This window comes from Berghia stephanieae, chromosome 1 (assembly GCF_034508935.2).
Source record: "Berghia stephanieae isolate SIO BIC M18660-M18661 chromosome 1, UCSD_Bste_1.3, whole genome shotgun sequence".
Lineage (NCBI taxonomy): Eukaryota > Metazoa > Mollusca > Gastropoda > Nudibranchia > Aeolidiidae > Berghia > Berghia stephanieae.
This window is the reverse complement of record NC_088360.1, coordinates 92,092,690-92,104,504: the sequence shown is the minus strand read 5'-3', so window position 1 is coordinate 92,104,504 and position 11,815 is coordinate 92,092,690. Positions and strand designations below refer to the sequence as shown.

The following is an 11,815-nucleotide window of genomic DNA, read 5'->3' as shown; positions in this document are numbered from 1 at the left end:
ATGAGGAGGAATGAAAGAGAATCCTTCCAGTATGTCAGAATTAATGGTAATGCATCATCACTCCACCGATGGCACAGTGGATAACACATACACACAAACATACACACACATAACCTCCCCCCCCCCCACCCCACACACACTTTAAACGCTAGAAATTACCATCATAACAAAATTATCTTGAGTGCAATCCTTAGTGGATATCTTTTTCATAATATGGACGCACACCGTTGTTAGGGCAAAGAAGTACTTCAGCCCTCTTGAAGTGTAAGATATAAAGGACCTAATGCTTTTCGCGGAGTGCATTTCCTCTCTGAAGTCTTTCTGGTATACCTCTGGGCTCCACAAGTGTTGGTTGCTACCAAACATTTATATTTTAAAATCTATTATTCTACATACTATTTCTAAATGGATCCCAATCTTTAAGGATTAATATGAAAAATGGAAGAAAATGAAAAAAAGCCTTACTCATTAAACCATATTTATTTTAATTTTACTTTTCTTCATAGAAACAATTATAAATGAAAATCTAAAGATATTTTCATCACATTGTAGGTGAAAATAATCTGCTTTTTTCACATGATATAACAGTTGAGATTTTCCTTGATAAATATTTATTTGTTGACTTGAAAATAGTTTGTAAGCTATATTTTACTCTATTGTAATTCAAGGAGTTGATATCTTTCATATGAAAATCTTTTCGTGTTTTAATAAACTAGTTGAATTTTGAGATCCAATGTCTCATGTTATTAGCCACATTCTGTTTGTTATTTTGCCAGGTATACAATGAAATAGCTAGTACCATTGGAACAGAGAGATCCCCATCTATACTGGACAGTTCACATATGACGTATACAAATGCTTACATCAATGAGACTTTGAGATTTGCCTCCACTATCCTAATAAGGTAAAACACATTATTATTATCATTTCAATTGAGATAGATAACCTGTATTTTGTCTGACCTTTGGTCAAGTGGACCGGTGTCCCAACTCGTGAAAAAGTCAAGCGATACTTAGTTCGATCAGTTATAATGGGATGAGAACGATCAGGGAAATTCTGGCGTCCACTTTCTTTCCTCACTTTGCACACATATCCCCATTTGATTTAGATGTAAATGAGTATACATTATGGTTATTGGCAGTGTTAATACTGTGAGTAATACAACGAACAATGATACCTCAGGCAAACCTGTACTGCATGATCTGCCGAAAGAATAAATGAAACGTTGTGAAATAAGGGCAATGTAATATAAAATAAATGTGAAAATGTCCATAAAGTCTTTCCCTGATTTCAAAGACTTACTATTATAAAATTGTAATATATATTTAGCGATCTTCTTTGGGGCCGTAGATAGCTCATACGGTAGAGACACGATCTCCCCGGCAAGGAGGAGTTGTCGTACCAGTAAGGTCATTGCCGCCGCAAAATTTTTATTCTCTATTGTCTTCTCGCACAATTGGAGTAATACCAATCTCTCAGTATGTGTCTCAGCAAATTTAGATTTTCCAATTTAAAAAAAAATGTTTTCCTGTAATGGTCTGCCAAATATAGCCTATGAAAGGTTGTTGAGCTACTTTTGACGCTTTTGTTTCAGGCTATTACATTACACAAAAAAGATATGTGTCCCATTTTTGTCAATTATTGCTTACGATGCAACTTGAACTGTATGAAATGGAAATTTTGTTTCAATTTGCCTTCGGCAAGAAAACATAAAGTATTGTTAAGCGATTTGATCACGGTGAACCCATGAAAATTTCTGGAATGTGCATATTCATGTCTTTATGCACTACTTGTTTAATTATTACTTCAAAGAATAAAGGCCAATCTCCGATATAATGGAATGAGTGTATCTTTTAAAGATTATTTTGTAAAGTGTAGTCCTTCAGAGCCACGAGGCCGTTGAGCCAGAGTTTATCCCGGTTTATATAGCGTGAAAGCAATTGCTTGCCATCCTTTGGATAGAACACTAGTCGATCGCAAAGTACTTTCCGCCAGATGTAATAGACCCAGCTATCCAATCACTGCTGGATAGTCAGAAAAATCTCGACCCGGGATCGATCTAGGTTCCTTTGCGTGTGAAGCGAGTGTTTTATCGGGACCCCCATTCTTTTGTAAAACCATCATCGTTTTATGACATCGTTACAGCCTGCCTCATGCGTGTACTGAGGATGATGAGATAGCTGGCTACACAATACCCAAAGATACCCCCGTCTTCGCACATCTGAGTGGGATTCTCAACGACAAGGAAGTTTGGGATGACCCTTGCAACTTCAGACCTGAGCGTTTCCTCCACGGCACAGATAATTTGGTGGTACCTGATGAGTTTATACCTTTCTCTGAGGGTGAGTAGGCATGAAAACACTCCTGGAAAGTTCTCTTGGAATATGAAGACGAACATACGGGGAAAGGGCAGAATTTAGCATGAATTATAGAGAAGAAAATCTTGTGTAAGCCACCTAAAAGCACTACAAGGGGAGGTGATGGGTGGGGGCATCTGGGGCTGTTAGATTTAAAGCATCTTGCCAGGCTAGCGTCATATTCAAATTGTAATTCCGAATAAAAAAGCTGAGATAAAATCGAGACTCACTAAACTTACTCTCTCTAAGTTACTTGTTTACGTCATGTGCGTGCGTCGGTCACAATTATTTGTCATTATTATTTCAAAGAAAATTAACGCTCTTGACCTAATCGTATATCGACTCAATATATCGTATAAAGTATCTAAACTCTAAACCACACCGACATTACTCCATTTTGAAGCGATGAGGCACGATTTAAAAAAAAAATCTTGTATGGGAATGTAGACGCCTGAAATTGTAACATAAGAAAATAACTGACATAATGAGGTGCTAATATGATCTACTTGAAACTCACACTAACTAAAGATTCATCATTATGTATTAATTTATCGACTTATATATGCATATCCCTATTTAATTCGATCCTGTTCCTTATTTCAATAGGTCGACGTTACTGTATGGGTCTATCACTTGTCCAGATGACGCTGTTTCTGGTCCTCACCGGAATTTTTCAACGTTTCAAAATTCAAGCAGAAGACCCAGACAATCTGCCAACTCTTGAATCTCGTCTGAAGGCAATCAATGCACCACACCATTTCAGACTTAGACTGATAGAACGGAAGTAAATGTGTGTTGGCAAAGGAAAGGAAGACATATCAAATGTCCCCCCCCCCTCCCCTGAATTTGAGTTTGTTATTTATTTTCAATCTGCAATCATCACTGATTATAATGGTCTTTAAATTTTGTCAATCCCTTCACTAGTTTTTGAGATATAGTTAGTTAAAGGTAGCTGGATACAAAAAACATTATTTTGAGAAAATCAGCTTAAAAGTTAAAACAACAAAATTTTATGTAATCAACATAAAATAATTTTAAAAAGAAGTATTCATGCGCACAACAGCTAACAATAATGATACAAAACATGCGAAACTTTTTATGCTAAATCATTAATCAAATTCGATTGGTAAATGATAATGACATCTTCATTACTTTCAGAATAAATACGATTTGTTATTGATTCCAGACTTCTGTGACATTCTGTATTACATTATCGGAGTTGCAAGATCTTTAAGGCAATGTATATATGGCACGACATCGTACATTAATTTCGGGATTAATTTAGGACCTGTGTCCCTCCAAAATTTCAAATATTCCAATCATGGGTTTAATTCTTAATGTGATATTTGCCGGGTGGTGATGAAAAAAAACGCCTTTGTTCGGAACTGTTGATGTATGGAGATGTAAAATACATTGAAACAAAAATTATTGAAAGGGGTTAAGACGTTGAAACTATTGTTATTTTTTTGTCCCCAGTTTTAACGAAAAACACCTAAGGGAGGCAACTAGTATAGACTATTCTGCCTAATATAAATTAAACGAGTTGTCGGTGCATTAGGACACAACGATGGTGAGATTGTATGACTGCTTCGTAAGCGGTCGACAACGGGCACCTTTTCCCTCCGCCCATTCAAAATGCTGTATCATGGGACCTTTTCACTTTCATATTTTCAAATAAATTATACAATATAAGCATATTCTCGTGTCTTTTATTCTCGGTTTTACGTGTTCAAAATGAGATTTTAAAAGTTAATCACATGTGAAGTTTATTTCTTAATTTTTTAAAATATTGATCGGTCCGAACTATGGGGTAACCTAAAACGTATTTGAAAACATTTGGTGATCAAAAGTTGTTTTTTTTTTTTTTGTTTTTGTTTTTGTGTGTGTGTGTGTGTGTGCAAGTGTAGAAAGCATTAACTCGTCCCTCTATCGAGAAAAATCTGGCTTTTAATAAGGAGGTCTAAAGTTTGATCCCCAGTTGGGCAAGATTGATTAGAATATGGAGGTGACTTTCTCTTGCATCTTTAGCAACAAGGAAGAATCAGCACAGCAATGCCTTTATTAAAGAGCGTGCGTGAAAGACATAAAAGATTGGATGGTTCTAATAAATTAAAGTTAAATGAGGATAAAACGTAAATAATAAGTTTTTATGGAAATAACGGGAAAAGAACAGAAATAGAGTCATTGAGCATTGCTGGAAGTCAAATTAAGATTGTAAATGGTGGAAATATCAGGAATTTAGGTGCATATCTAGATTCACGATTGTGTATGGACGCTCATGTTAGTAAAGTTGCTCAGATTTGTCATCTTCATCTCCATAAAATTTATAGAATTAGACATCTTTTGGATACTGAGACTGTCAAAACATTAATGACATCATTTGTACTAAACCGAATAGACTACTGTAATGCTCTGTTACAATCGTCACCTAAATATATAATTAATTAGACTGCTTCAGAAAGTGGAAAATAGAGCTGCTAGAATTGTGACTGGTTGTGGGGTGAAAGAGCATGTAACGCCGATTTTAATCTTTGCATTGGCCCCCTGTCAACAGCCGAATTATGTTCAAAATTCTATGCTATGCTTTTAAATGTTTTAATAAGACAGCTCCTGTATGACTTACTTGACTTAGATGCCTTTCGCGTCTCGACCGAAAGATCGGGTCGCCTTGGCTGTTTCCAGTATTTCCTGTGTGAGGTGTCTCCAATATTGCCTGTCCTCTGCTAGGGTTCTCAGATTTTCAAGGTCCCCTGCCGTTATGAGACTAATGCTTTGTCCAAGTGTTGTGAGGTTTTTGTTTAGGATCACAGGGAGTGTTGTGATCGGTCTTCCTCTGAAAAGGTTCCCGTGTACCTACAAAATATGGTTAATCTCTATGTGCCGGATAGTGAACTTAGATCCAGTGGTCAAGATCTCTTCCAGGTTCCTCGCTTTGGATCGTCTTTTAGTGAGATATCTTTTAGCCAGTTGGCACCCGTCTTATGGAACCAACTGCCTTCATCCCTCAAAAAAATGTCCGACATTTGAAAATTTTAAAAAGAAACTTAAAACGCATCTCTTTAGAAAATCATTTGATGTTTAACATTTCTATCAGGCCTACATATTATAGATATCCTAAATTTTCATCTTGTAGCACAGTGCGTAGTAATTAAATTACAAATTGATTGATGCTATTCAAATATGATAGATTTTATGCTTAAATTATTAATTTATTATTTTGTTTTATTTGCATATTGTAAAGCGCCTCTGAGAACATTGTGGATCTAGGCACTATATAAATTCATTCATTCATTCATTCATTCATAAATACTACTAGACGGCTATATTTTTATTTATGTAAGCACTAAGCACATCAAAATAAAACAAAAACAAACAAGAGATGTATTATTGTGTGTTTTACATCTCAAAAGGCTCCTCTGTTGATCGCCCACCAAACACCTACAATACAATAAGATTTGATAACTTTCAAAAAGTGTATGAATTATGACATTGTTGTCAACAGTAATAACTTTATGGGCTGTTAATCGCTAGTCAGTTTAAAGTTTACGCATTTATATTTTGAAGCTTTGTATACTAGAGTAAAAAACTTAATAAATGTGCGCATTATTTCTATGATTTTGTATGTTTTGTGATTTACGCTTCAAGATGTGATGTAATGGTTTTGAGGATAGAACTTTGATTGTCTAACTCTACAATTTATCAGATATAATCCTAAATATATATAAAATAAACACACACACACAAAATTTAGACTTGAATGACTTCATCCGATGTTGATATCATATATAGACAATAAAATAGTTTAGAAAAAAGTTACGCTTGGTCTGATTGACTTGAAATGGAAGTCTTGTTTGAAATCATTTTCTAGAAAAATTGCCACATCATCTTTTATTCATCCTATCATCAAATCCTATCAATTCGTGAATAAATATTAACTCTTGGCGGCTATGTGGTCTACTGGTATGACACTCGCTTTCGGATTGGAAAGTCCTGGGTTCAAACCTCGCTCGGCGCATAGTTGAGTTCTTGGAGAAGGCTTTTTACTCACATTCTCTCACCGTACTCAGGTGTAACATGAAAAAATGTAATATCGCCTAACAGGAGGGGCTGTAAGAATGTAAATTAAGTCCTAGGCTTTCTCAAGTAAATCATATTCATCTGTCCAAAATTAACCAGCTAACTGCCGTACTCTGGAATAACTCGTATTTAAAAATTTGGCAAGAAAAATCGCCTTTCAAATATTGATCGATTTAAATTACTGGGGCGAATATGTAATTTTGGCGTGCACTTTCGGCTCTGAAATAAAACTCTAAGACTCTAAAACATAGCTAAGCAATAGTAATTTAGCGTATAAAAATGTTAACTTACTTTTGCACAAGTGCATATAAGATATTAAATGCAGAAAATATCTCTCCATGCGTAATTAAAAAGCTATGTGGAGTTCTCTTACAAAGTCTAAATATTATCATCACGTTCATTGAATGTAAATAAATAAACATATATTGTTTAAAATACTCAAATTGACCACCGTTTACAAGACTTGCACCATCAAAGTAATTGATCTTAGCAGATTACAATGATCATGACTTCCGCAACCATGCATATTTCTTAACTTTTCCATAAGCAATATAAAAACAGTTTTGTTCATGTAAAAATAAGACGTTTCTGTTAGGAAGTATGTTTAGCTGATCCCATCCTGAAGGAAAATATTCTGATTTTTACTTGGGTTATTATGAAGTTTCTTAATACTTTAAAAAAATTACAACAATCCAAAACCATGGTATTTGACCTCACAGTTTGACAATTTAAGTGCTATTATTGAAAAATTAATATTCCTGTATTCAAATCAGAAGTCTCACCAGGTGCTTTCTTTCCTGGTGAAACCCTTTCTGTGTAGAACATGGGAAGATACACATTGACTGTGTTCATGCTGTACCTTGTTCAAATGTGTCTATTACACTGCCAATGAACACTGGAAATTTGCTTTTACACACTTGAATCTGTTTGTACAAGATTTTTTGCATCCGCATTTCAATAGTTCTTGACATGCACTGGCTACTTCTGGAAGAGTGGTCCAGTATGGGGGTCATGTAAAATTAGCAGTTTATCTCTGCCAACCCTACATAATATGTGGTGGTGTAAGTTCAGAGTTTCCTAGAAGTGATTGATTGTCCCCGGCAGTGCCCTGCTTGGTACACGGCCATTTTCACAGCTGTTCAAGGGCATATAGTGTTGATGGAATGTTGTCCATCTATTTTCCGATTTTGAGTAAACATCTGCTTCCTGGCGCCATTTCCTTTTTTTTAGTGGGGATCTGCGCGTTGATACAAAAGAATAAATCTTTCAATTTGCTTTAAATCCTCTAGGACTATTTGATATGGTGCATGGGATAACTGAGTAAACATGTGGTCTAAGTGAGGCATACAACGCCAAGCTGTTTCCTTTCCAATTCCGTAGAATACTAAAACAGTATCGCAAGTTCTTGCAGTTAGTAGGAATCTTAGTTGTATTATCAACCCGGAGACGATTACCACTTCCACATTTCTGTTGTTTTTGTTTCTTTATGCTGTTCTCTTTGTAAATATCACAGGTCGTATATGATTTTCGTGAGCAAATAAAGCATCCATATCACTGTTCCGACCTTGGCATGACGAATAAATACGGACAAAGAGCGAGACATCATTCTGAAGATTGGAAATCTTAGAAGTTGTATTTGATTGCTTCGCAGAAATAGAGCTCAAGTAAAGGAATATTGTTCTATCTTATTGTGTGATTGAATGTAGTTGTATTGTTTGTAATACGTCCAAAATAAATTGCTGATATTGCATTCTCCCATGTCTTCTATAGACCTCAAAGCTTCTATCACCCTTTCAGACATCATTTGTTTGGTTTCAAGTGAGTACAGGGCTTTGCTTTTATAAGCAAATGGGTTACCAAGTCCCTTTATTACTTCAGTGACATTCTCAACATGAGATAGGAACGTGTCTTATGCACACTTGGTATTTGTTCACGGTGACAATCAATGTCATTTTTCTTTAATGACAGTTTGTCATTGTACTCCATAAACTTTAATAGTCTGTTTCTGGTCCTGCTATTATTCAGCCTCTCTCAACGATTCATCATTTTCAGTTATCCCTATCATGCATTTAGCTGTTGAGGAACTTGATCATGGGCTAATACCAACAATCTGTGTTTGGATTATAAAGTCACAAAATTGCTTTGAGAAATGTGTCAGGTATTGTAGTGCACTTTGTCTGTAACGCAAGTAGGTCAGTGACATGATCTGTCATCTAGCGAGCATAGTGGAACTGATCAAGGGCAAACATACATGGAATTATCTTCCTTAGTGACATTATACAGCATGATTCTGTTCACGTTGTGATCTTAGAAACTTTAGAAAAATGAGCTCCGGTTGCCAAACTTGGAGCCAACGATAGAAATGAGGATAGTCTTACTTACTTATCCGAACCAGCGACCACCTCAGCTGTAGCCCTTCGGTGAGGATAGTCAGAAATCATTGTTCACACCAAGCATCAGAAGAACGAAAAATAGTTATTACACTTATGGCTTATTTTTGGTCAGGAATATGTTTGTACACCTTAAAGTTTCTGAGAAGTAAAGGGTGAGTGATTACGTGTACGGTTGCCGTTTTGTTTGGATTTTTTATATATTTTGGTTTAAAATTATTAAGGCAATACATTTAACATAATATGTTTTATTGTATTCATTGACCCCATAAATACAGTTCACGACACCGAAATTATTGAAATGGGGTCATTTATAACTAAATTACAGGCAAATCCGATGGCTTATAAGCTTTAATTTTTGGCGGGAAATTCTAGCACTACAAGTAGGTTCCCGCAATCTTTTAATTCAGCATACTCAGGAAATTGAGGTGCAAATTTTTATGCTTCTATCCGAAACTGCACTTTATGACTTTAGAATGTTACACTTGGCAAAACTTCAGAGTTTTCGCCATGATGAGGGTCATTTCAATCGGTCGATATTTGAAGAAGAAGAAGAAGAAGAAGAAGAAGAAGAAGAAGAAGAAGAAGAAGAAGAAGAAGAAGAAGAACAACAACAACAACAACAACAACAACACAACAACAACAACAACAACAACAAGGAGGAGGAGGAGGAGGTGGTGGTGGTGGTGTAGGTGGAGGAGGAGGAGAAGAAGAAGAAGAAGAAGAAGAAGAAGAAGAAGAAGAAGAAGAAGAAGAAGAAGAAGAAGAAGAAGAAGAAGAAGAAGAAGAAGAAGAAGAAGAAGAAGGACTCGCTTTGGATGAAGATTCTCTGAAGCGGTGTTCTATCGTGTTAAAAATAATGTGAACAATCTGGTGTCGAAATACTGAATGGAGGCAGCCGCTCATGCTTAGTAGTGATTACTCGGTGACTTTTCGTATTTAATTTTTGTTTTAATAAATGTTTTAGTCGTGTTCAATGAAGCTTTGTGTAAATACGTAAACATAAATCTGGGCGACCGATGGATGCTACAACAACAAATCGGAAGGTTTAAAATAAATCGATCGAATATAAATGGCTGGCTGTCATTAAATTATGAAATATGTTGATATCAAGGCTCTATGTTTCTGATCAGGTAAGGCTCAACTCGCCAACAAAGCTACAGGGACACATAGTGCGCCAGATATGGTAATATTGTTGCAATTGTATCTTTTCTGTTAACGGCGAATGCAAAAGTGATGCTAATTAATATTAATTGTCATTATATATTCTGTGTTTTTGTATTCTCTTTCCTCTAGCAATATTAATGCAAATCTCATTACTATCGTTATATTTGATAGGTTATTACCGACGTGTACATATCTGCAGGCATGACATTCGAAAGCAATTATGGGCCTAATTTAACATTGTTGTAATGGACAATATTTTGCGTTATTTTTTGAGATTTCCCTTACAATGAGCTGATAATGAATTGAGTTATGAGACGTGCAAATAAATACACGTCGGTTATTAGTATTACCCATTCTTAGTGTTCGTACGCATTAATATGAAAACATGGCAATGCTCCAATGAAATTATTTATTCAATGTCTCATTTTATTTTCTAAACCTGATTAGTATTAAAACAATAAAGGCACACCTAATGATGTATCAACCGATATGTGATAAATGTCGATCATAGTCACCATTATCATCATCATCATTATTGTCGTCGTCATCATCATCATCATCATCATCATCATCATCATCATCATCATCATCACATCATCATCATCAACAGCAACAACAAAAACAACAACAATAACATCAGAAACATCCTCATCATGATCCTCCTGCTCCACTTCCTCCTCCTCCTCCTCATCATCATCATCATCATCATTATCATCACCATCGTCATCATCTTCATCGTTACCATCACTATCACGACCGCCGCCACCACCAATACCACCATCACCACCACTACTGCTACTACCACCACCACCATCACCACCATCACCACCACCACCACCATCATCATCATCATCATCATCATCATCATCATCATCATCATCATCATTAACATCATCGTCGTCAACATTACCGTGACGAGCATTTTTATCGCCATTACACTCCACACTACAACACAATTCCGATTTAACATCAGCTATTTAACCATCACCTACTACTACTAGACATCCTGAACTTGTCTGTATATCCGCTCACACACTCACCTCTGATTATTAATATGAGAGCAAGGACTAAAAACACCAACTTGGTCTTTCATATAGGGGCATTATCCACAAAATATACTCAAAGCGCTTTACAATGGGTCCCGAGTATATCAATCTTGAGATTCAGAAAAGTGAGTGGATGAGCAGGCACTTATGTTGATAACAATAAATGAAGTGAGTTGGAAAGTGCAAGAAGACAACAGAGAATACAAATTTCGCAGCGGCGATGGGGGCGAGAACCCGCGACCTCACTGGTACGAAAACGCTTGGCCGGGGAGATCGAGCTCCCATCGCCGCCGCGAAGTTTTTATTCACTGTTGTCTTCTGGCACTTTCCTACTCACTTCATTTCCTGTTATTACCAGCATAAGTGCCTGCTCCACTCACTTTTCTGAATGGCCTTGAGAAGTCACCTTGCACTGCAGCTCACGCCTGGGTTATTCCAATCTTTCCTTGGAACAGACCCTAGAGACAAATTTCCTCAATGAGATGAAAAAGGGGAATTTTATTATTTATTTATTATTCCCTAAAGACTTTTCGTTGGGACTCGAACCACGGACTTATAGGCCCGGAAACGAGTGTCGTACAACAAGACCACAAAGCTCAACATCAAAATTGGAACGTGCATTTTCTCTTGTCATCAGGTGATAATAACTCTCTCTCTCTCTCTCTCTCTCTCTCTCTCTCTCTCTCTCTCTCTCTCTCTCTCTTTCTTTCTCTCTCTCTCCCTCTCACCCCCACTCTCTCTCTCTCTCTCTCTCTCTCTCTCTCTCTCTCTCTCTCTT

The 11,815-nt window shown here is 36.4% G+C and overlaps 1 protein-coding gene across 2 annotated transcripts in view; it reads left to right on the top strand.

The window, feature by feature from the left end:
- The window catches only part of LOC144962162 (cytochrome P450 2C38-like), a 25,903-nt gene extending 19,800 nt beyond the window's left edge, over positions 1 to 6,103 (top strand). For both annotated transcript variants that reach the window (XM_078895102.1, XM_078895110.1), the window contains exons 9-11: positions 777 to 904; positions 2,146 to 2,342; positions 2,964 to 6,103. In XM_078895102.1, the coding sequence (XP_078751228.1) occupies positions 777 to 904; positions 2,146 to 2,342; positions 2,964 to 3,145 (507 nt within the window). In that variant the 3' untranslated portion in view covers positions 3,146 to 6,103. The remainder of the gene's footprint in view (positions 1 to 776; positions 905 to 2,145; positions 2,343 to 2,963) is intronic.
- Positions 6,104 to 11,815: the final 5,712 nt, after the last annotated feature.